We start from the raw sequence: 21,129 nt of genomic DNA on the forward strand, positions 1-21,129 counted from the left end.
GGCTTCCACAAACCCCATAGGAGGAGCGACACACCTTCTTTCCTCTCCTGCTTCTCCTCCCCTCGCTCCCGCCTTCTCCTTATTCATACCAGAAGCGCCTCAGCTCTGATTGGCCGGAGCGTGCTGCTCTCTCAGCCAATCACAAGCCAGGCCGTGTTTGCACGGCAGTGGGAACGCTATTCTTGGAGAGACCTTGGCTACGATAGCTCCCTCCACCGTAAGGTTTTAAGTTTGAATTTTTCTTCATGGCGAGGACGAGGCCACTCCCTGGACTTCATCTAATCCCCAGGCTCTTAGACCAGTAAGTGCAGGGATGTCTTCCTGTGTTACCCGGGCTCGCGTCTTCCATGGCTGGGCCTGTTGCTGCTTGTGTTGTTAAGGTTTACGGAGGTGGGAACCGGCTGGACTCCAGGGAAGATGGAGCCGGGTGTGGGTCTGAGGGGTTAAGACTGTCATGCCGGGTTCCACCTTCACCATGTTTCTAATACTTCTATTTTTTTTAACCCTCACCCGGGGTTATATTTATTGACATCAGAGAGAGAGGAAAGGAATGAGATAGAGAAGAGAAGAGAGTGAGAGAAAAACGTTGAGCGGTTGCATCCCGACCTGGGCTAAAATCCGCAGCCCAGGCAGTGCCCTGGCCAGGATCAAACCCACAGACTTCTGGTGTGTGGGAGAGCGCTCCACCCAACTGAGCCCTGGGGCCAGGGCGGGCCAGGTAGTCTCCTTACTCTTTTGGAAAGGGAACTAGTTATGTATTTTAACCTCAAGGAAGACTGCTGTGTACTCTTTCAGTTGGACAATTGTCCTCTACGGAGTATCTAATACTTTAATAAAGCAATGGTAATACAAACAAAACTTAGCTTGCCGAGTCCTTAGTCCTGTTTCAGGTAGGAATTATTATCTTTCATTTTTGATAGACCTGTGGTTATATTTCAATGTAACATTAATTTGAGAATATCTCAGACTGCACCTTTTGATACTGACAGATTTGACTTAGTCTCTAAATTCTCTGTATGTGCTAATTACTGTATTTATTTACAAGTCTATTAGAGTGACAATGACCCAGAGCCGAAGATATACACTCTCTCTCTTTCTCCCACAACCACATGCACAGAGCCAGAGAAGAGGAGAAAAGATGACTTAGTTCCTAGATTTTTCTTTTTTCTTTTTTTGAGAAATAATCTCCAGAATGACATACATCAGCTTTTGTAGGACTTTTGAGAAATTTGAGTGCATGGGCACTGGAACAACCACCAGGAAAGAGCTAGAAAGAGATGGCCCAGTTCCAGAATGGTGGTACTGTGTTCTTTTTTTCAAGCTAATAATGTATACCAAAAGTTAACTGTCAACTACTAAAACAAAGCTTATTGTAGTGAGAAACAAACAAAAAATGGCAGTGCTCTGAAGTCTCTCCCTATAATCCTGACTCCCACTTGCCAAAGGCAACATTATTTACTCTTGTAATTCTCCCTGGCATTTACCTCCATGCTTCTAAATAATATGTTTATAATACTGTTTCTCTCCCCCCCTCTTTTTTTCTCAGTATTAGACACATAAATTTAGACAACTACTGACTACTACTTTCTCTTTCTACCCCAAATACCTATGTCATCATTTTTGAATAAACATTCATTACTCACACTATTAAATATTGTGTAACAGCGGAACATATAGTATTGCATGACTGCATTTTTTTCTCGTGCAACTTCTTTCCTAACCATTTATATATGCTTATTTTTTAAAGCACTTAGCAGTAATTTGGCCCCAACTTTACAAAAGTACAGTCAATTCTAGAATGGACAGCTACTCTAGGTAATTTATCTGTTTCCTTTTTTTTCCTTAGAGACATTGTTACTGAAGCTCTGTTATACGCCTGCTCACTTCACTGGCTGTGTGCGCTCTAAGCCAGGGGTTGGCAAACTTTGTTTTTACAGGTCTCATGAACTAAGAATGGTTTCACAATTTGTACTAGTTGGGGTAAAAGTCAAAAGAATAAGGTTTTGTGACACTTGAAAATGATATGAAATTCAGACTTCAGTGTTATTGGAACACAGCCACCTTCATTTGTTTAAGAATTGTCTGTGGCTGTTTTGGTGCCACGGTGGCAGAATTGAGTGATTTTTAACAGAGACCGGATGGCTTGTACAGCCTAAAATATTTGTAATCTGGCCCTTTACAGAAAAGGTTTTCTGATCCCTGCCCTACACGTGCTTCAAAGTTGTCTTCCCAAGACTTGTGGTCACCATGACCCTGGAAATTCCCACAATTTATCATTATTCTGTTCTCACACTTGACTGAAAGTTTGGCCAGATATAGCTTCTAGGACGGAAAACATTTTCCTTTAGAATTCCAGTGTGGCTGTTGAAGTGTGATGACATTCTGTTCTCAGTCCTCTATATCTAGACTTCTGTTTCTTTTTGGAAGCTTTTAGAATCTCTTTATCGTTGGTATTATAATAGATGATGTGAATGTTGGTTGATATTTTTGTTTACTCTATGGAGTAACACAACAGCAAAACCCAAAGATTAGGACTTATCTTTAGTTACGTAAGCCACTTCTCTGATAAATCAGATAATCGTTTTCAAATACTAGAATAATATCCCTCAATTTTTTGTGCTATTCACAATGTAATGACCACAGACAAGACACACTTTTAAGTTTAATCTGCATTATTAACATTTTCTTCCTCACTTTCTTAATCAACAAAATAACAAATCAAGCTCTAACTTGTAGTATTTTATAGTACTAGTGGTATAAATACTCCTATCATGGCCAACTTCAAGTTTCCAATGTGAAGTCACTGAATGTGGAGTTGGGGAGAAACTGAGCAGTAATACAGCATTCTGTAGCATTTTTTACTATATAGGTACAATAAGGTAAACAACCTCAAGAGCATAGATAATAGGAAATCATTAGATAGTGATGCGTTTTGCATACTGATTACCTTTTTAAAATAAATGATCTAATTGTAATTTTACAGAATTTAATTGTAAGTGTGGATGTGTTAAAACTGACTTGCAGACTTCCTGGAAATGTAGCACTTGCCAACTCCAGGACACCATTGGAGTGGAGATAAAGATATGGAGTCCATCCACCAAGTTTAAGCAGAATGTGCATCCCCTTTGTAAAGCCTACTTTCATAACTTAGACATTGGTGAATAGAGGGGGAAAAGGAAGTGGGAGGCAGGAAGCCAGTTCTCTGTGTTAGACATCAAGGGTAGAGAGGGAACAGAAGGGGGAGGCTGCAAAGGGGCAGATGGGAGGCAAGGAAGGGGAGGTTACCATGGGAGTCTTGGATTCAAGGGATCTCAAGTGAACTCTGGGCCTTGGATAGAGGTTTCCAGTTACATTTCTTCATTTGTGGGCATGAGTTCAATGAGGTTTGTTTAACCTTATTTTCAGGCAGTCACAAGATTGCTGCTTCTTCCGATGCCTTCCCAAATATCTGCATTCAGAGTATTTTCATTTTGTGTTAAGTTTTTTTGTTTTTGTTTTAAACTTAATCCTTCAGACATCCCTTGTATTTAATAGTCCCTGTTTGGCCAACCTTCATTATTTCAGCAGAAAGAAAAAGTCATATAATAAAATTGAAATTATTGACGGTGAAACGGCACCAGGTATTAGATGAGTGGAGTTGGTCCAGGCGTTGGTTCAGCAACCTCAGTACTTGAGTTCTGGCTAAGAAAGAATTCAGACCCAAGGTAAACCCTAAGAAAAAGTTTGTTCAGAAAGTCACAAAGGTAGAAGTGAGCCGTAGAAGAAATGGGCTCAGAAAACAAGTTACTGAGGCAAAAGAAGGGCCCTTGGAGCTTAGGAGAGAGAGAGAGACCAGGAAAAATGTGCCAGGGTAAGGCGGTGGGGAAAGGTACTGGCATGCTCCACAGAGAGGGCCACACTGAGCCCTTGGTAAGGGCTTTTAAGAGCAGGGATTTTAGGGGAGGCCCCAGGGGAGGATCTCAATAGAATACTCATCAGCCTTCCAGGTGTGTCCTTTCAGGGTCATGGTCTCCACAGATTGGCCCACCCCAGGGATGGGGGACATTAAGTCATTACAGCTGGTCCTGAGGTCAGTGTGGCAGGTGTTACTCTGCCTGGTTTTGCTGCTTTTCTGGGCCTGGAGCTGAAACACAACTGATGCTTCGATGTTATCTCTAGGGCTTGATGCTTACAGGGTGGTTTTGCAAGGGCTTGTACGGGGATTCGTGTGAGGCTATTCTCCTGCCCTGTGCTCCTCCTCTGAAGGGGGCTCTAAAACCTCAGGACTAGTGCTGTGCAGGTGGAGGAAAGGTCAGGGGCTTTAAACCACGTGACCAGCAATATGCTTGGGGAGGAAAGGTCACCCTGAGACCGTGGTCCTTTGTTTTCCCAGTTTTTCTCAGTTGCATTCCACCCAGGTGACAGTACCTGGCCCATCGTCCTTGCTCTGCTCCTGTCTGTCTGACTGCCTAGCACAAAATAAACTCTTTTGGTGTGTCTTTCAAGCCTCTAAGGATGAAGGAGAATGCTCTGTTAATTTGAGATCTGGCAATTCGTTCAATAAGATGCTGTTAAGAATCTTTACTCCTAGAAGGCTGTTGATATTTGCACTGTCACATATTGCCATTAGGGCTGCCCTCTGCCAGGTCCAAAGCTCTTGGAATTAGGCCACTTCTCAGTTTTTACAACCCCCAGCAGGCCGGGGGCAGGTTCTTCTGTCAATGGAACCTGAGAGCCAAGCTAGCTTAGAGCTGCATACGAGTGCTGGAAGGTTCCCAGGTGAACCAAAGTGAAATGAATGTGTATTTTAAAGGCCTGTTGTTCCTATTCAAATGTGAGTGTGAAGGGAAGGAGGACCAGCCCTTGAGATCATTTTTAGTTCTGCTACTTGAATAAAGACATCTTTGTTCCCCACGGGCTACATCTAACTAAACCCAGAGTGGGGGCCTCTGGAACTTCACATCAAGCGAGCTCCACCTTAATTTTCATAAGAAAGGAATCCAGAATGAAATCTAAGTCTACTAGATAGTTTTAAACAGTGCTTTGAAATAAATGTTTTGAAACCTCCGGGTTTGGGATGTGGGGTAATTGTTATTTCGTTGTGTATCGCCTGCTGAACTATTGTGCCACAACATTGGAAAGAACATGGTGCTTGGAGACTGAGGGGTTTGGACTTAGGACAATACATTATTGCATTACATCGGGCAAATCATTCAACCTTGCCAAGCCTTGCCGCATTCTTACATAAAAATGGGAATAAAAATCCTCTTCCTTAGGGATAATGTCTTGTAGGATAGAGAGGATTCACTGAGAAAATGTATGTGGTGCCTAAAAGTAAATGGGCATTCAGTAAATGGTTAATTTTCTTTCTTCTGTTACCAGCTCCATCTATCACAGTGAATGCTCAATGAATGTTACTGGCAAAGAACGTTAAATCCTTTGAGTAGCATACCATTCATTAAACAACTATAGCTATTTTCTCAGTTATAATGAAAGGGAAAGTCACCTAATGAAGAAAAGCGAGACAAGTGAAATAAAATTAGTCATGTAATGCCAAAGCCAAAGTCTCTCTAGAGATTGTTTAAATCTGGGTTTAAATTTTTCTCTACATCAGGGGACTTCTGGGGTGCTTGTGGTGGCCTATTTCCCAATCAAGGTGGTGGTTACAGGGTGTGTCCTAGTTTACTTTGTGATAATTCATTGAACAATACACTCAAGATTCGAACATTTTCTATATGTTTATAGTATTCTTCAAGAAAACATGTTAAAAATTTTTTTCTCTACAGAAATCATGCTTAAGTTCAAACAACAAAGAGGAAAGCTAAAAACAAAAGAGAAAAAATTATTCAAAAAGAAAAAAAAAGCCTCTCACTCTCGGTCGAAGCTAATTACACCTTCCCCTCCACCACCCTCAGCAGAAAGGTAGGTATAATGTAGAACAGAGAAAATATTTAAAATCCCATCAGTTTAGGATAAAGTTACTAGATTCAGCAAATTAAAATATAGAATTCCCAGTTAAATTTGAATTTCAGATAAACAATGAATACTTCTGTATTTTCCCATGCAGCATTTATAATATACTAAAGCTTATTATTTATCAGAATTAAATTGTAACCGAGTATCCTTGAATTTTGTGTGGCAACCATAGTTTAAGAATTCAAGTGAAGTAATAATCACAAGGTAGTGTGTTGAAAGTGCACAATAACTATTTTCTCTTTTCCTAGTCAATTCAATTATATAAATATGGAAATGAAGTGATGAAAGAGAGGAATAATACTAGAATTCACGTCTTAGTTTTGGTGAAGTTTGGTCAGTTATTGACTGGGACTCAGGGCTTAAATGTGTTGTTGAAAGAGTACTAGGTGTCACAATGACGTGTTTTATACACACTGTTGTGATAGCTGTCTTTACAGAAGAACATTATGACAAACAGACCCTGAAAAAACCAGTAATCATGATACCATCCTCTCCTCTCTCCCGAATGTTGAGAAGGCCCCCTCACTGGTCTCCTGCCTCTGCCCTTGCCCCTCCGCAGTGAGCCTGTCAAACTCATGTCATGCGGCTTCTCTCCATAAGGCTCTTCAGTGTCTTCCTCTCTCAGAGTAAAAATTAAAGTCCTTTGTATGTGTTTTATGATGTGACTGACATTATTTCTTCATCTCTTCCCTTCCGTTTCTCCACTCAAGTCATCCAGGCCTCCCTGCTGTTCCTCAGAACAGCTCCTGCTTCCGTCTCAGGGCCTTTGCACTTGCTGTTGCCCCTGCCTGAACGCTCTTCTCCCAGATTTGTGCCGTGCTAGCTTCTGTACTTCCTTTAGGTGTTTTCTTCTCAAAAGTCCCCTTCTCAGTCAGACTTTCCCTGGCTCTGCTATCTGAAATCTCACCTCCATCCAACATTTCACATCCTCCCCACCCCCCACCCCTGATTTTTAAAGAAGATTTTATTTATTTTAGAGAGAGGGGAAGGGCGAGAGAGAGGGAGAGGAACATCATGTGATGTGGTTGCCTCTCTCGCGCCCCCAAACGGGGACCTGGCCTGCAACCCAGGCATGCGCCCTCACTGGGAATCGAACCAGGCCAGCACTCAATCCACTGAGCCACACCAGCCAGGGTCACATCTCCCCTCTCTTGCTTTATCTTTTTCTTATTAGTATTTATTCACTAACAACCCATATGTGCTACTTATTTATTTGTTTGTTTATTTTTACCTTTCTTCCATGAGAGCGTAAACTCCATGAGGGTAGCGCTTTTGCCTGTTTTGTTCATTACTGAATCCCTGATGCCTATTTATTTACTATTTTATTTATTGCTGTTTATTTACTCAACAAATATTTGTTGCATAAGCAGTTTCTAGAATTCTAGGATTTACTGAAGAATTGGGTGTTAGGTATCCTCTGTTTCTGACTTATACTATAAAACTAGCTTGTTGTTTAATTAAAGGCTATTGTTCCAACTCAGGAGTTTTTAAAAATTTATTTGGTTTTGTTTTTCCTACAGAGTGGTTATTTCTTCAACAGATATACCCCTTAGCAGAAGTTGGTTAAGCTCATCCTGGAACTTCAAATTTCCCAGTATCAAAGATGCAATAAAACTTTGGACAAGTAGAGGATGGTCTATGTACAGCTGGTGCCAGAACTGCATAGCCCAGGTATGGGTTCGACGTACCTGTTTTCAGCAATACGGTTGGTTTTTCTACACACTTGCTATGCGTGTCCACCCAGGTCAGCATGGCACTCAGGCTAAGCCCAGATATGATGAAATTGTGGCGTCATGCCTGCCTTCGTTTTTATAAAACATACATCGAACTACTTTCCTGTCCTCTTGCCTTGTCCTTATCTTGTTGCTCATGAGAGTCAAGCTTGTGTATTTTTGAATTTTAGAGTTTAGACGTATTGAAAGACGCCATCATTCCTTCCCGTTTCTGCCGACAAGAACTTCAGAGTCTGCAACAACGGTTTTGCATTTTGGAAAGTAAACTGTGCAAGCTCCAGGAAGCACTGAAGGTCAGTACCGTCGGATAAAAGACAAGTCTGGGATCAGGTAAGGAGGGAGGGGGGTGTCTCCCACAGGCGTCCCCAGGCACTTTCACTGGAAGAAAGAATGGCTACAGGAGAGCGCTAGTCCCGGACCTGTTTGCCCTCAGACCCGTCCCTGAAAACTTGGAGGCTCTGCCACGCACTGCAGGGATGCTGACCGCTGGGGGCCGTATTTCCCACGCTCCGTGTCCCCTGGTTCCGTGGTGCTGGGCTAACGGTAGACACTGATGGGAGACTGGACAGAGGGGGAAGACGGGGTGTTTTTCCCTTTCATTCTCTGTGTTGGGTAATTTCTCCAGCAGTGGTTGTAGTTGTCTCTCAGATTCCGGCTCCCACACGGGGAGTCCACCGCATCCTTGGTTCTCTGGGTTAACCTAGCTCCGGAGAGCTGGCTCTGCTGCTCTTTGCTGTGTGCCCCCAGCGTCAGGGCGCTCATGGCTTTCTGCCGTTGCTGATTTCCGGGCTGCCTCACCGTCCCCGGTGTGCTTCTCAGCTCTTCCATCAGCCGTGGGGCCGACTGCCCACGTTACATGCCCCCTCTCTGCCGTCCTTGACTGATAGAGGCAGGAGAAAGCCCTGTAACTATCTACCCTCTCCAGACTCTCCTAAGCAAGGCCTCTATTCTCAACAACCAAAACTCAAAGAATAAACTTTACACTCATTGGTTTGGAGAGAAGTTTCTGGGGTTATATTCCTTTCCCCAGAATGTGTACCTCAGGATGAACTAGCCAAAGGGGGGAAGACAAATCACCTCACACCTCTAGGCCTCAGTTTCATCATCTATGAAACGGGAATGATGCCATCTGTAATGGGCTGAATGGTGGCCCCCCAAAAGATATGTCTAAGCCCTAATCCCTGGATCCTGTAAATACTACCCTATTTAGGACAAAAGGGTCTCTGCAGATAACATTAAGGATTTTGAGTTGAGGAGGTCATTCTGTATTACCTGGGTAGACCCTCAGTCCAATGGTAAGTGTCCTTATAAAAGAAACACACAGAGCAGAACACGTGGAAAAGGAGGAGCAGCGGGACCACAGAGGCAGAGATCAGAGGGATACGGCCTCAGCCCAGGAGTGCTGGTAGTTACCAGTAGCTGGAAGAGGCAAGGGACAGATTCTTCCCAAGAGCCTTGGGAGGGAGCACAGCCCTGCTGACACCTTGATCTTGGACTTCTAGGCTCCAGGACTGTGAGAAAATGAAGTCTGATTATGTTAAGCCACCAAGTTTGTGATAATTTGTTACAGCAGCCACAGGAAACTAATACACCATTCTCCTTCATAGGGTCATTGTATTCGTTTGCTCGGGTTGCCATAACAAAGTAGCAAAGACTGAGTGGCCTGTATAGCAGAAATTTGTTTTCTCACAGTTCTGGGGGCTAGAAGTCTGAAATCAAGGTTGGTTGGTTGCTGTTGTTTTTTTCCTGAGGCCTCTGACTATGGTTTGCGTTCTTACATTGTCCTCACATGGTGTTTTCACTTTCCCTGGTGTTTGCTGTATAGTCTAACTTCCTTTTTTATAAGGACACCAGTCAGATTGGATGAGAGCCCACCCTGGCAGCCTTATTTTAACTTAATCACCTCTTTAAAGAACGCTATCTCCAAATACATTCTGAGGTACTGGGGGTTGAAACTTCAACACATGATTGGGGATGGGGGACATACAAAATTCAGTTCATATAGTCATGTTACAGCCCTTGGCCTTTTTATCAATTCCTTAAATATACTGTTTTCTTGGTTGCTAAGTGTTTTTCCCTCTGCTGGGAACCTCCTTTCACCAGTCCGTATCTGCCTTCATTTGGTAAATCTGAATTTGTTCTCGAGACTCTGACTAACGGTTACTCCCCGGTCTTCTCACTCTCCGTGCTCTCAGCACACTTCATCACTCCTACTGAGTTATTATTTCGTTTGGCTTTGACTCTATTTGTGTGCGTTTAGTGTCTGTGTTCCTCACCCGACTGTCAGCTCCGTGAGGTGGCAGGCAGGGCTCACATTGACCCATGGTATGAACGAATGAATGAACAAACAAGCATGTGATAAATGAGAAAATATTATGAAGCACAGGGTATACTGAGAAGGTGTTCAGTATAGGAGCTACTATTTTAATGATTCTCAGCTACAAGAAGCAAATTAATCTGGTATTCCTTTGCTAGATGTAATGTCTTCTTTCAGATCATCTCAGAAAATTCTTGTCCAGGCTGTGGTCAAACGTGTTACAGGAGCGGTAAACTTACAAATGTGCCTGCCTGTGCGCTGACGCCCCCTGGAGAATCCCGGGCCGTTGGTCCTGCCGCACTGCTACAGCCGGGGGGCTCTCTTCCTCCTCCTCCTGCTCCCCCGCCGCCGCCGCCTCTGCCTCCGCCTCCACCACCCACAGCGCCGTTGCTGCTCAGAAAATCCAATCTCACTAAAGTACTTCAGGTAAAACCACCTAGTAAAAGGGTGTATTGGTCAGTGTGTAATGGAGCAGTAAAGACACGTGTCCCTTTAAACTGGGCTAAGGACTTGGACAGGAAAGCTATATATTTTTCTATTCCATATCTTAATTATGTCAATTGTGTTTAGAAAAACACAGTCCGCTGGGAACTCACAAAAGTTGGATATAGAAGTGAAAGTGATTTTTTTTTTGTAAGGATACACAAATGAAACTTGTTGGAGTGGAAGATTTCTGTTGGTTTCTCAGCATATCTGTTTTTTTTTTCTCTTCAACTAAACCATTTTGTTTCCCTTGAAAACTGTGAGCATATCTTTTAACCGAAAGGAAAACCTCCCTGGGAAACCAAATTAAGAACAGAGGATGGCTTAGTGAATGAACTTAGAATAAAAAGAGTCGGAGGATCCTAAAGTATAATACTATTAGGTGGGAGATCCAGCCTCTGTTAGATTTTCTTATTTTCCAAGGGGACTGGAATATTTGTGAATCGCTAAAATAGGCATGGCCCTGTTTTAAAATCTGAATTTCCACCGTAGATACATTTCATTTATAATCGCTGATTTAAAGCCAGAGCAAGCTTATTGCTACATTTGCCCTAATGTATACCTCTCTGACAATGTATTTTTGCTGTATGGGAACTGAATCATCTTTTCATGTAGTTCAGGTAAACTTCACTTTGATTCAAGGACCTACCTCAACTCCTGTCCTAGTGTAATGACCACTGAGGAAGATGCCTGGTAGCAGGGAACTAGCCCGTCTTATTATCAAAGCTGTACCTTTTGAAGAATACTTACAATAGCCTTCATATCTCTGGGTAGTGAAAACAGTATCATTCTTGTTTGAGTGAAAAAAATTTGGTAGGTTCCTAGGGTAAATAAGAGTTAACTTTTAACTCTAGGTCCTTAAAAACTATATTTGCATTTGCATTTGACTAGGTGTCATGGTTCCAAATTGAATTCTAATCTCTCCATGTGTTTTAAGGCTGGACCATTAAAAAAAGATGGACCCATGCAGATGACAGTTAAAGATCTACAGACTGTGAAATTAAAGAAAACACAGAGTTTTGATGAAAGGAAGAAGGTATGATATCATTGACCATACACATAGTTTTTCAGTTATTAGCCTGGTTATCCCTTTATGGAAATAAAATATAAGCCTTATGTACAGAAGCTCTTCCAAGGTAAGTGGTTGATGTCTTATTTAAGTAGTTGTGGATCTCTGCGACAAAATGTGTAGATTCCAAAATTACTTAATTAGGCCGTTTCATGTACCAACCATTAGTCTGAACGAAGAAGTAGAGACATGCAGGTACTTTGTAGCTTTGAAATAAAAATTTGAGTGGAGGAATGGGTATATCTTACACATGCTTAGCACTCAAATATGCACTGTTTCAGCATGTTTACATTTTGAATATTTTTTATGTGTTTTTAATAATGTCTCATTTTGCGATTAAAGCTGGTCGTATCACCAAAGGCACGGAATCCACTAGTTACAGTCTCTGACCTGCAGCGTGTCACCCTGAAGCCCAACTCCAAAGTGTTATCGACTCGAGTGACAAATGTCTTAATGTAAGGAATTACACCATGTCATGCTCTGGCACTACTTAAAAGAATGGTATTTTTGCTTTTTTCTCACTTTAAGAATTATATATGTGTAGTATAGAAAAAATGGTATCTATAAAAAAGTTCAAAGAAGAAAAAAATCATCCAAATAAATATATCATTGAAGATTGCCACTGTTAACATACCATTATTTATCATTGTAATAGTTTTCTAGGCATATAATTATTGTTTATTATGAGCTACAACATAATTTAATAACAGTCTTCCAGGGGAAAAATACTATCAAGAATTTTAGTAACTTATACCTCAAAATAAAATTTAAAACAGCTCAATTTCAGAAATAATAAAATATGAAAACTAGTCTATCTTAGAATCAAGGCAATATTGTTATATATGTGTCCATACCTGTGCCTAATCATATAGTAGGTAGTTATGACTTTTCCCATTCAATGTGTCATGAGCTTTCCCCCAGCTTATTAAAAATTAGTTTAAAGAATCATTTTTACTTCTTTAATACCTAGTTTATTATATGTAAATTTCATAGATAAAATCCTATTTTGAGACATTTACGTTGTTTATGATTTTTTATTTCTGTAACTCTTCAATGAACATTCTTGTCTATCATCTATGTGCATAGCTGAGTTTTTCTCTAAGATGGATTTTTGCCCATGTAATTACTAAGTTAAAAGGTATTTCATATAAGAATTATTATATCATCTTATGCTCTTATTAGCACCTACTGCTATTTTTTTGTATGTTTTATTGATTATGCTGTTACGGTTGTCCCAATTTCTTTTCCCTTTGCTCCCCTCCATGTAGCTCCCCACCTCCCTCCAGCAGTTCCCCCCACTTAATCCATGTCCATGGGTCGTGCATAAATCTCTTCTCAACATCCCCCTGTCCATTCCACACCCTCCTACTATGCTTCTTAATCCCTGCACCATTTCCCTACACTCCTCCTTTCCCCTCCCAGCTGAGCTCCCCCCACATGCTCCCCATACCTATGATCCTGTTGCTGCTCTGCCTGTGCTTGGTTTCCTTTGTTTCAGTTCCCTGGCTTCTGTTGTTGATAGTTGTGATACTGTTTTCACTTTAATGTTCATAGTTTTGATCTTCTTTTTCTTAAATAAGTCTTTTTAACATTTCATATAATAATTGCTTGGTGATGGTGAACTCCTTCAGCTTTACCTTGTCTGGGAAGCACTTTCTCTGCCCTTCCATTCTAAATGATAGCTTTGCTGGATAGAATAGTCTTGGTTGTAGGTCCTTGCTTTTCATCACTTTGAATATTTCTTGCAAGTCCCTTCTTGCCTGCAAAGTTTCTTTTGAGAAATCATCTGACAGTCTTATAGGTACCCCTTTGTAGGTAATTTTTCTCTTCTCTCTTGCTGCTTTTAAGATTCTCACTTTATCCTTAACCTTTGGCATTTTGACTATGATGTGTCTTGGTGTGGTCCTTCCTGGGTCTAGTTTGTTTGGGACTCTCTGTGCTTCCTGGACCCATATGTCCATTTCCTTCCCCAAATTAGGGAGGTTTTCCTTCATTATTTTTTTCACATAATTTTTCAATTTCTTGCTCTCCCTCTTCATCTTCTGGCAACCCTATGATTCAGATGTTGGCACGTTTATAGCTGTCCCAGAGGTTTCTAAGCCTCCTCTCCTTTTTTAAAATTCTCATGTCCTCCTTCTGTACTGGTTGACTGTTTCTTTCTTATGTTCCAATTTGTTGATTTGAACCCTGGTTTCCTTTCCTTCACCACTTGTCTCGTATGGATTTTCCTTCATTTCAGCCAGGATAGCCTTCATTCTTTCCCCTCTTGTTTAACCTTTGCTGTCAAGTCTATGAGCATCTTTACCACCAATGCCTTAAACTGTGCATCTGTTAAGCTCTCCATCTCCTCATCCATTAGGCGTGCTATCTGCTTGTTGCTTAGTGTGTCACCGGGACCTTGATCTGCCCCCACTCTGGGCCATACTTCTCTGTCTTCTCATCATGAGTTTTCTGTGATTGCCTCTGTGATTTGGGTGGGGCTGTCACACTTCTTAGATTATAGGGGGCGGAGCCTTAGGTATTTGTTAGCACTGGCAACCGTTTCACTGTGTTTTGGCACTGTATCTGGGGTAGGGGTCTGAGAGGGAAAAGTGTTGGTCACTGCTGCTTTTCCAGGCACTTCTCCCCCTTCCCATACTGTGAGAAATGCTCACAGTGAAACACCGGGACACAGGACTTGAGCAGCAAAGCAAGGCGTTTATTCATGAGTCTGCAGAGTCGGGGACACCACCAGCCAGGAGCATGTGTGCGTGAAGTAGACAAAGAAAACTGGTTTTATACTAATGCGATTAGCTCCCCCTCCCTAACACGATTGGCTCACCCTCCCCTCTCCTTCTTCCCCATTTCTCCATTATTGGTTAATCCAGGTTCACAATCGAACACAATTAACTACTTAATTCAGGGTGTGATTAATCTAGTTATAGGTCTATCTCCAACTTATTTGCAAAGTTATCTGGCTACATCTTCCCATTTCTCTGTGTTTGATGAGGACAGTCTTCCTCCTTTTGATCCCAGAGATATGTGTGAGGAGCTGGGGGATGTCATTTCCTCGCCCCCTTTCCACGATTCATCTGTTAATTATCTCCTTCTGGTTTGAGAATCACTGGCTTCATTATCCCTAACGGTACTAAGCAAGCTGCCTCCTTTTTGAGACTAGTAGCTTCTTCCTCCACTCCAGCCCCCACTTGCTTTCACAGTCAGAAGCAGTGAGGCTTTATATTTCCCAGTGCTGGGACCGCAAGCTGCGTGGTCTGGTTTGGGGCTGGGATTGCTTCTTGCGTTTAAACGGACTGTGTTTTCACCATGGCTACTGCTAGGTGCCCCCGCAGCCGCTGCTCCGCTTCTGTTTCTCTCTGTCCCGGCTCTGCCCCTCCTACCTTCCTGGCTGGTTTTTCTTCTTTGTTTCTTTGCTGAATTTCTCTGTAGTTTCAATTTTCTGGATTTTCTGGGTTTCTTTTTTTCTTTCTTTTTTTTTAGTTTTAAAGTGGTTGTAAATTTCTTCTTAGTTGTGAGGAGACACAACTAAGAAGTCCTCTCTACTGCTATTTGTCAATGTACCAAATAGAACTACTTTTTAGGGTGTTGCCTATAAAAATGACTGCTTTGCTTTGGGAAAAATGATAAAATCTAGCAAGTGCTAACTCTGATGCCTTTATTTTATCAGTACTCCTGGTAAAAGTCAGATAGATCTGCGGAAACTATTTAGAAAAGTCGATGTAGAAAGGTAATACGCTCTCTTATCTTTATGCTTTCTAAATCAACTTGGTAATTGGCATAAAACACAGTTTCTGATATTTTCATTACCTTTGCAGGAGCCCAGGTGGGACCCCACTTACCAATAAAGAAAATGTGGAAACAGGAACTGGACTGACCCCAGTAATGACAAGGGCGTTGAGGAAAAAGTTTCAGGTAAGCCTTTAAAAAAAGAAAAAAGAATGTTTTTGGTTCCTTTTCTTCAAAATCATTTATTTGGAATCATAATCTCAGCAGCTTTCTTAATAACAATAATAATTTTTTAATGGCACTTTATGCTTTACAACGTACTCAAATATTTAGACCTCCGAAGTCTGTGAGATAGTGAGGATTCTCATCTTCACTTTAGCAATGACTGTCTGGTTTGTAAAATTCCCTTATTAAGTGTAAAGATTAAGCACTTCCTCTATGCCAGGCTCTGCGCCACAGTAGTGGGGATATGGTGGCAAGCAGGACAGGCACAGATCTATTGTTTTGGAGCTTTCGGTCTAGTGGGGAAGAGAGATGTTAATCAGATGATCTCACGTACGTACGATTTTGCACTGAATTGAGTGCTGTGAAGGAAAGGATCCCATAGGGGAACTTGGTCCAGCCAGGTTGATTTAGGAAGGGTTCCCTTAGAAAGTGAGGCGGTGAGACTTGATAGATGAATAGTCCTTAACTGTGGAGGTGCCCATGGGGTGTGGGGGTGGGTCCCCCATGGATGTCGTGGAAGAAAGAGGGATTAATGCTGGCCGATCAGAGGAACTGAAACGTGGCCAGTATGGCTGCAACAGAGGGAGCGAGCCTGACAGACAGGGACGGAGATATAGCTGGGTCTCGTCAGCTCTTTTCTCTGTCACCTACGTGTATGCCCACGCACCAAAGTCCCGTACAGCCGCTCGCCTTGTGTGATGTTGTTCCAAGCCCTGTTTGTCTCTGTCATCCCCAGGGCTGTCAGATCTGTAAGGAGCAGCCTGCCTCCTGCCACCCCTGCTAGAGTGCGGGAGCACGGGGCTGCTGGCCTTCTTGGCTATGAGGCTGACATTTGTGTGTCCCTCTGGCAGTAGGGACACACCACAGAACTCCACTGCTGGCATTGTCCCATCCCAACACTGTCCTCCCTTCATTTCCTCATTAAGAATGAGTGCCTTTGGCAGGACACCTTGGTCTCTCTCTTGCCAATTCAACGTGGTTGTCCTGGGCGCTATGCATTGTTCTTCGGAGGTGTGGCCAGCTTCCTCTTTCCTCCCTTTGGAGCATCCAGTAGGAATCTACCCCCAGATCACCTTCGTCGGTGACACCACAGATTGTGGAGGGCGGGGGCAGAAGCCAGTGGCCTCACTGAAGGACTAAGCCCCTTCTTTTCCTTGTTCAGCTCTGGGATCCTTTTTGTCCCAGTCCCAGCCCATAACTACTATAGTGGGCTGTGTAATGTAGAAACAAATAAAAATGTAATAAATAATATCCCCACGTATTGAGCAACAACATCAATAATCACAGATAGGACCTATACCCTATGTGTGCTCTTCAAAAGTCACTCACTAGGAGGATGACTAGTAAAAACTCGTTGGGCATCGAATGACTTTTCCTACCCAGCCCTTAGGCGTCCTTTCTCCTTTAACTCTGAAGCAACTGCTTTAGTTAGGTCTTTCATTTGGCTGCAGGTAACAGAAATCTGACAACAGTGTCTCAGCTACCAGGGGCTCATTTTTCTTACCTACATATTCCGTGGAGAGTAGGCAGTTTGTAAGTTGTACAGCAGCCTCACCATGTCATCTTTAATGTGTGGCTTTGATGAGGGTGCAGAATGGCTTTGCTTCCTGAGTCCTCATATCTACGTTCTAAGCAAGATAAGAAGGTCAAAGGATAGGAGGGTGCACTTGCTAAGCTGTCCCTCATCTCTTTAAACAGTTGCTACCCAGGAACTCCTGATTATATCAGGAAAACTGGGAAAATTGGTTTTTGGAATCTGGATGCATTGCTCCTCGCACAAAGCCTGGGTTCTGTTAGTGAGGAAGAAGGAGAGCTGTGCAGGCTACAGGAACATAGTCCACATTATAACTGAGACCCCTCTTTTTTGTTCATAGCTGGCTCACCCTAGAAGCCCAACTCAAATTCTGCCCCTTTCTACAAGCAGCTTTGATGAACAAAACTGATGCCAACGCTATCCAACTCCCTGTGATCATCCGTAAAATATGCTGATAAAATCACCTCACTCCTTTTTAAGAAATGTAGTACGTGTAATTATTCTAATATGTAATTCCATTTAAAGAATTACAGTATGTATGGAGCCCATGTATACTGTGGTATAAAGTGGGTGTTTGGATATTTTCTAGTTTGCATGATCAGGAAGAGAACAGAATGGAAAATACAATCTCCAAAGCAGTGTTTATCCTGGAACTACTCAATTGAGGATAGAGAGGTTGTTCAAATTTAACTATAATTCTAATTTGTATTCTGTAGGTGCAGTTATAACCTTCAGATAATAAGCTAGTTCTCATTCATCTTGGGTATTTTTACCCTGTAAAGCCTGTAAAGCTCATGCATTCATTAAGTACTATGAACTTGATCAATTAAAAAGACCTGCTGGATTTGATTTCTGTTCATTATAAACAGTTAAGAGGTGAGACCATCCTCTATCCAAACCCAACTATTTTCCAGGAGATTTGGAAGCAAAAGATCTAATGTGACCTTAAAAATTAGAATGTGTAACTTTTAGTATATTAGATAGGTAGTGATATCTGACTCACTGAATTCTGAGATATTTGTTATTTTGATGTCTGCTGTCCACATTCATACAGCTAAATATAAATTTCATGAAGACTCAACACGAACCTTGTATTTTCCACAGTACCCCGTGAAGGATTCTTCAAGTCCTATAGAAGGTTCACTGTAAGGCCTGATACCCTGTCCTCAATACCCTGTTGTTTCAATAACAGTAGTAATGCATACCTAACTGTATTTGTTTTCTTTCCTGCCAGTCCAGGGTTGCCAGATTTAGTAAACACAAAAATGTAACACCCAATCAAATTTGAAATTTAGATAAATAACAATGAATTTTAAATATAATATGTTCCATTAAACAATGAACAAACCGTTTTTTTTTGTATAATTGTGTCCCAAATATTACATGGGACATGTAACAAAATGTATTGTTTCCTGAAATTCAAATTTGACTGGAAATTCTACATTTTATTTGGCGACCCTGTCGGTCAGTCCCCTGCAAAGTTGCCAAGTATTTCTGGGAGCCCTCAGCGTGTCAGACTCACCTGCTTAGCAGTGGGCGTCATTGTAGCTTCAACCAGGCCCAGCACCGATGCTCTCAGTGCCTTGGAGGGAGGGGAGCGCTCGTTAGCGTGAATGTGCCTGGATGGGCCGGACCAGCTTTAATGCTGTAACCCCCACTGCAGTTCCGGGAATAAGGCCAACAGTTTTTCATGGATAGTCACCAAGGGATTTCACATATTCACTGCACTTTTTAGCCTGCGAGGAAGCAGCTACATACATGATATCCATGAAATATCTCTGGTTAGCTGAGGCTAAAAAGTTATTTTAGCAATTTCCCAGATGAATGTTGCTTTGAGGTGCCAAATAGTGTTATAAAAGTTACCAGACTGGGAAGCAGACCTGGGGACACTTTTGTTTTTATGACACCCACATTTATGTCTACAACACACTTATAGATAAAAATTCAACAGATAATAAAGTTAAGAAACATGTGCTTCCAGTAAGTTTTTTAAAACCTGCTAGCTGCATTTATATTACATGTGAGTAAAAAGAATGATTACCGAGAATAAAGCAGTTGAATATTTGTACAAACTATTTTATGAGGCATTCATAGTGTTTCTAATGTTAGTAAACCACTGTGTATTATATCAATTTAATTTAAATGATTTGATCATTCTTGTGGAATAAAGGTTCATTAAAAATGTTATAGAAATACTGTAGATAAATATTTGTAAAGCTGCTATTGCCATTGTGCCAGTATTAAAATGTATTCTACCTTGGATCACTTAATAATTTTTATGACATATTTTATATTGTACCTATTTGAGAATCCTGTAAATGCTATGGCTTCATTAAACTGTTGCTGATCATATGCTCCCATTGTTTATCCTGAGACTAAATGACAACCAGAGAACATAAACTACCAAGGTGTATCTGGTTATGTTTTTAGATAAAGAGCAATAATAAAAAACCTTTGATTTTTTTCTTTTTTAATGTTTTCACTACAACTATAGCACATCCAGAAAGGTATATAATACAAATATATAAATTAATGAAGCATAAAGCAAACACCCATTTAACCATCAAGAAAGAGGCATTATAAATGTCTTTAGAAGCCCTGTCTCCCTCCCCTATTATAACCTTTCCTCTAAACTAATTATTGATATACTTGTTACAATACATAGTTCTTGCTTTTGCCCTCTAAGAATGCATCCCTAAATGCTATGGTTTGTTTTGTTTGCTTCTGAACTCTACATTAATAAAACCATACATTATATATTCTTCTGTCTTCTTTCAATCAACATTTATTTTTTAAGATTCAGCCATGTCATTGTTCAGTACTATTGGGTTGGTCAAAAAGTCTGTTTAGATTTTTCCATAAAATAAAAGACACATTTTTAACTTTCACCAGTAATTTTGTTGACTTGGATATTTGAGTATGTGAACTACCTCCTGCTATTGACTTCTATAGGGTAGAGGCCAGGAGTGCTGCTAAACTTCTTTCAATGCAAAAGATAACCCCACAGCAAAGAATTCTTTGGCTCAAATGTCAACAGTACCAAGAAACTTTGCAAACCACTTTTGACATGTTCGATCAGTCACAGCCCCTTCTCCACACACTACACAATTTAAAAAATATTTCAGTTGCATTTTTTTACCTATTTTGCAGTAATAAAGCATATGTGCTCAAAATGTTGTCTATTTTCTATCTTTAGTATTAAAATGACTGCACAAAAGTTCACTGATTTTGCAGGGCTGCCAACTTGTTAATACAAAATCAAAATCATCCAGCCTTGTTTAAGCTAGAGGTACTTGGCTGAATAAGGCTTTTATTTATTTTTCTTGTTAAAATTCAAAGTTATTTCAGCCTATAGGTTTTATGATATACTTTGCCAATATCTTGAGAAGGCTGGTCTAGAAAACCTATTTAGAATAGGTATTTAGTAAAGTACTGTCAGCACCTTGAAATCAAGCATTTGCTAATTAAAGAAAAATTAACTTGTAGTTGAAATAGAATAGTTCTTGCATTTAACTTGTGTGAGCCTGATGGGAATACTTATGTGGAATTTTGAATTTGGAACCTCTGATGGCTACAGGAACAAAAGCTCTGGTGTCCTGGGCTTGAAGAAGCCTGTCTTCCTTTGAATTATGTGAGGAAGGGATTCCATACTGATGCTAAATTTTCAGAAACCTGATTCTAGCATGAGAGCCATTGCTATATGAGGGCAATCCTGGAATCAGTTCCACTTTGAAACCAGTACTATGTGCTAGACACTGGGAATAAGATGCTGCTCCTTCTCTCTTGAATTTATGTGCCAGAGTTTGTGCCAGGCAGTAAACAAGGAGTGAAGTAAAATAGAATATAAAAGGGCTGTGAGGGAAGCAAACTGGGTGCTACTTACAGTGTCTGAAGAAAATGACTTAATGTGCCGGCTTTCACACCGGAGTGTCTTCTCCACGTGTGCGCACAGGGCAGACCTCTGAAAGGGCCGTCTGTCCTTACTTTGCTAGATCAATGGCTGTGTTGAGCCAAGTGGGAGGGGCACCTTTCCCCAACCATTGTAAAGCATTGTTTACTGGGTTTCAGACCCTGTTTCCCAGAGTGCATT

General features: G+C 41.3%; 1 protein-coding gene across 1 annotated transcript; it reads left to right on the plus strand.

Annotated features, from left to right (window-relative positions):
* The first annotated feature begins 127 nt into the window (after positions 1 to 127).
* On the plus strand, positions 128 to 19,503 carry LOC149998831 (proline-rich protein 11-like). Its single transcript, XM_090292067.1, has 11 exons — positions 128 to 301; positions 536 to 718; positions 5,766 to 5,901; positions 7,476 to 7,626; positions 7,859 to 7,981; positions 10,183 to 10,431; positions 11,426 to 11,524; positions 11,900 to 12,012; positions 15,222 to 15,281; positions 15,370 to 15,466; positions 17,380 to 19,503. The coding sequence occupies exons 3-11, from the start codon at positions 5,771 to 5,773 to the stop codon at positions 17,446 to 17,448; spliced, it is 1,092 nt and encodes a 363-aa protein (XP_090148193.1). The 5' UTR covers positions 128 to 301; positions 536 to 718; positions 5,766 to 5,770; the 3' UTR covers positions 17,449 to 19,503.
* The last annotated feature ends 1,626 nt before the right edge of the window (positions 19,504 to 21,129 follow it).

Source organism: Furipterus horrens, unplaced genomic scaffold (genome assembly GCF_987537825.1).
Source record: "Furipterus horrens unplaced genomic scaffold, mFurHor1.1.pri manual_scaffold_11, whole genome shotgun sequence".
Classification (NCBI taxonomy): domain Eukaryota; kingdom Metazoa; phylum Chordata; class Mammalia; order Chiroptera; family Furipteridae; genus Furipterus; species Furipterus horrens.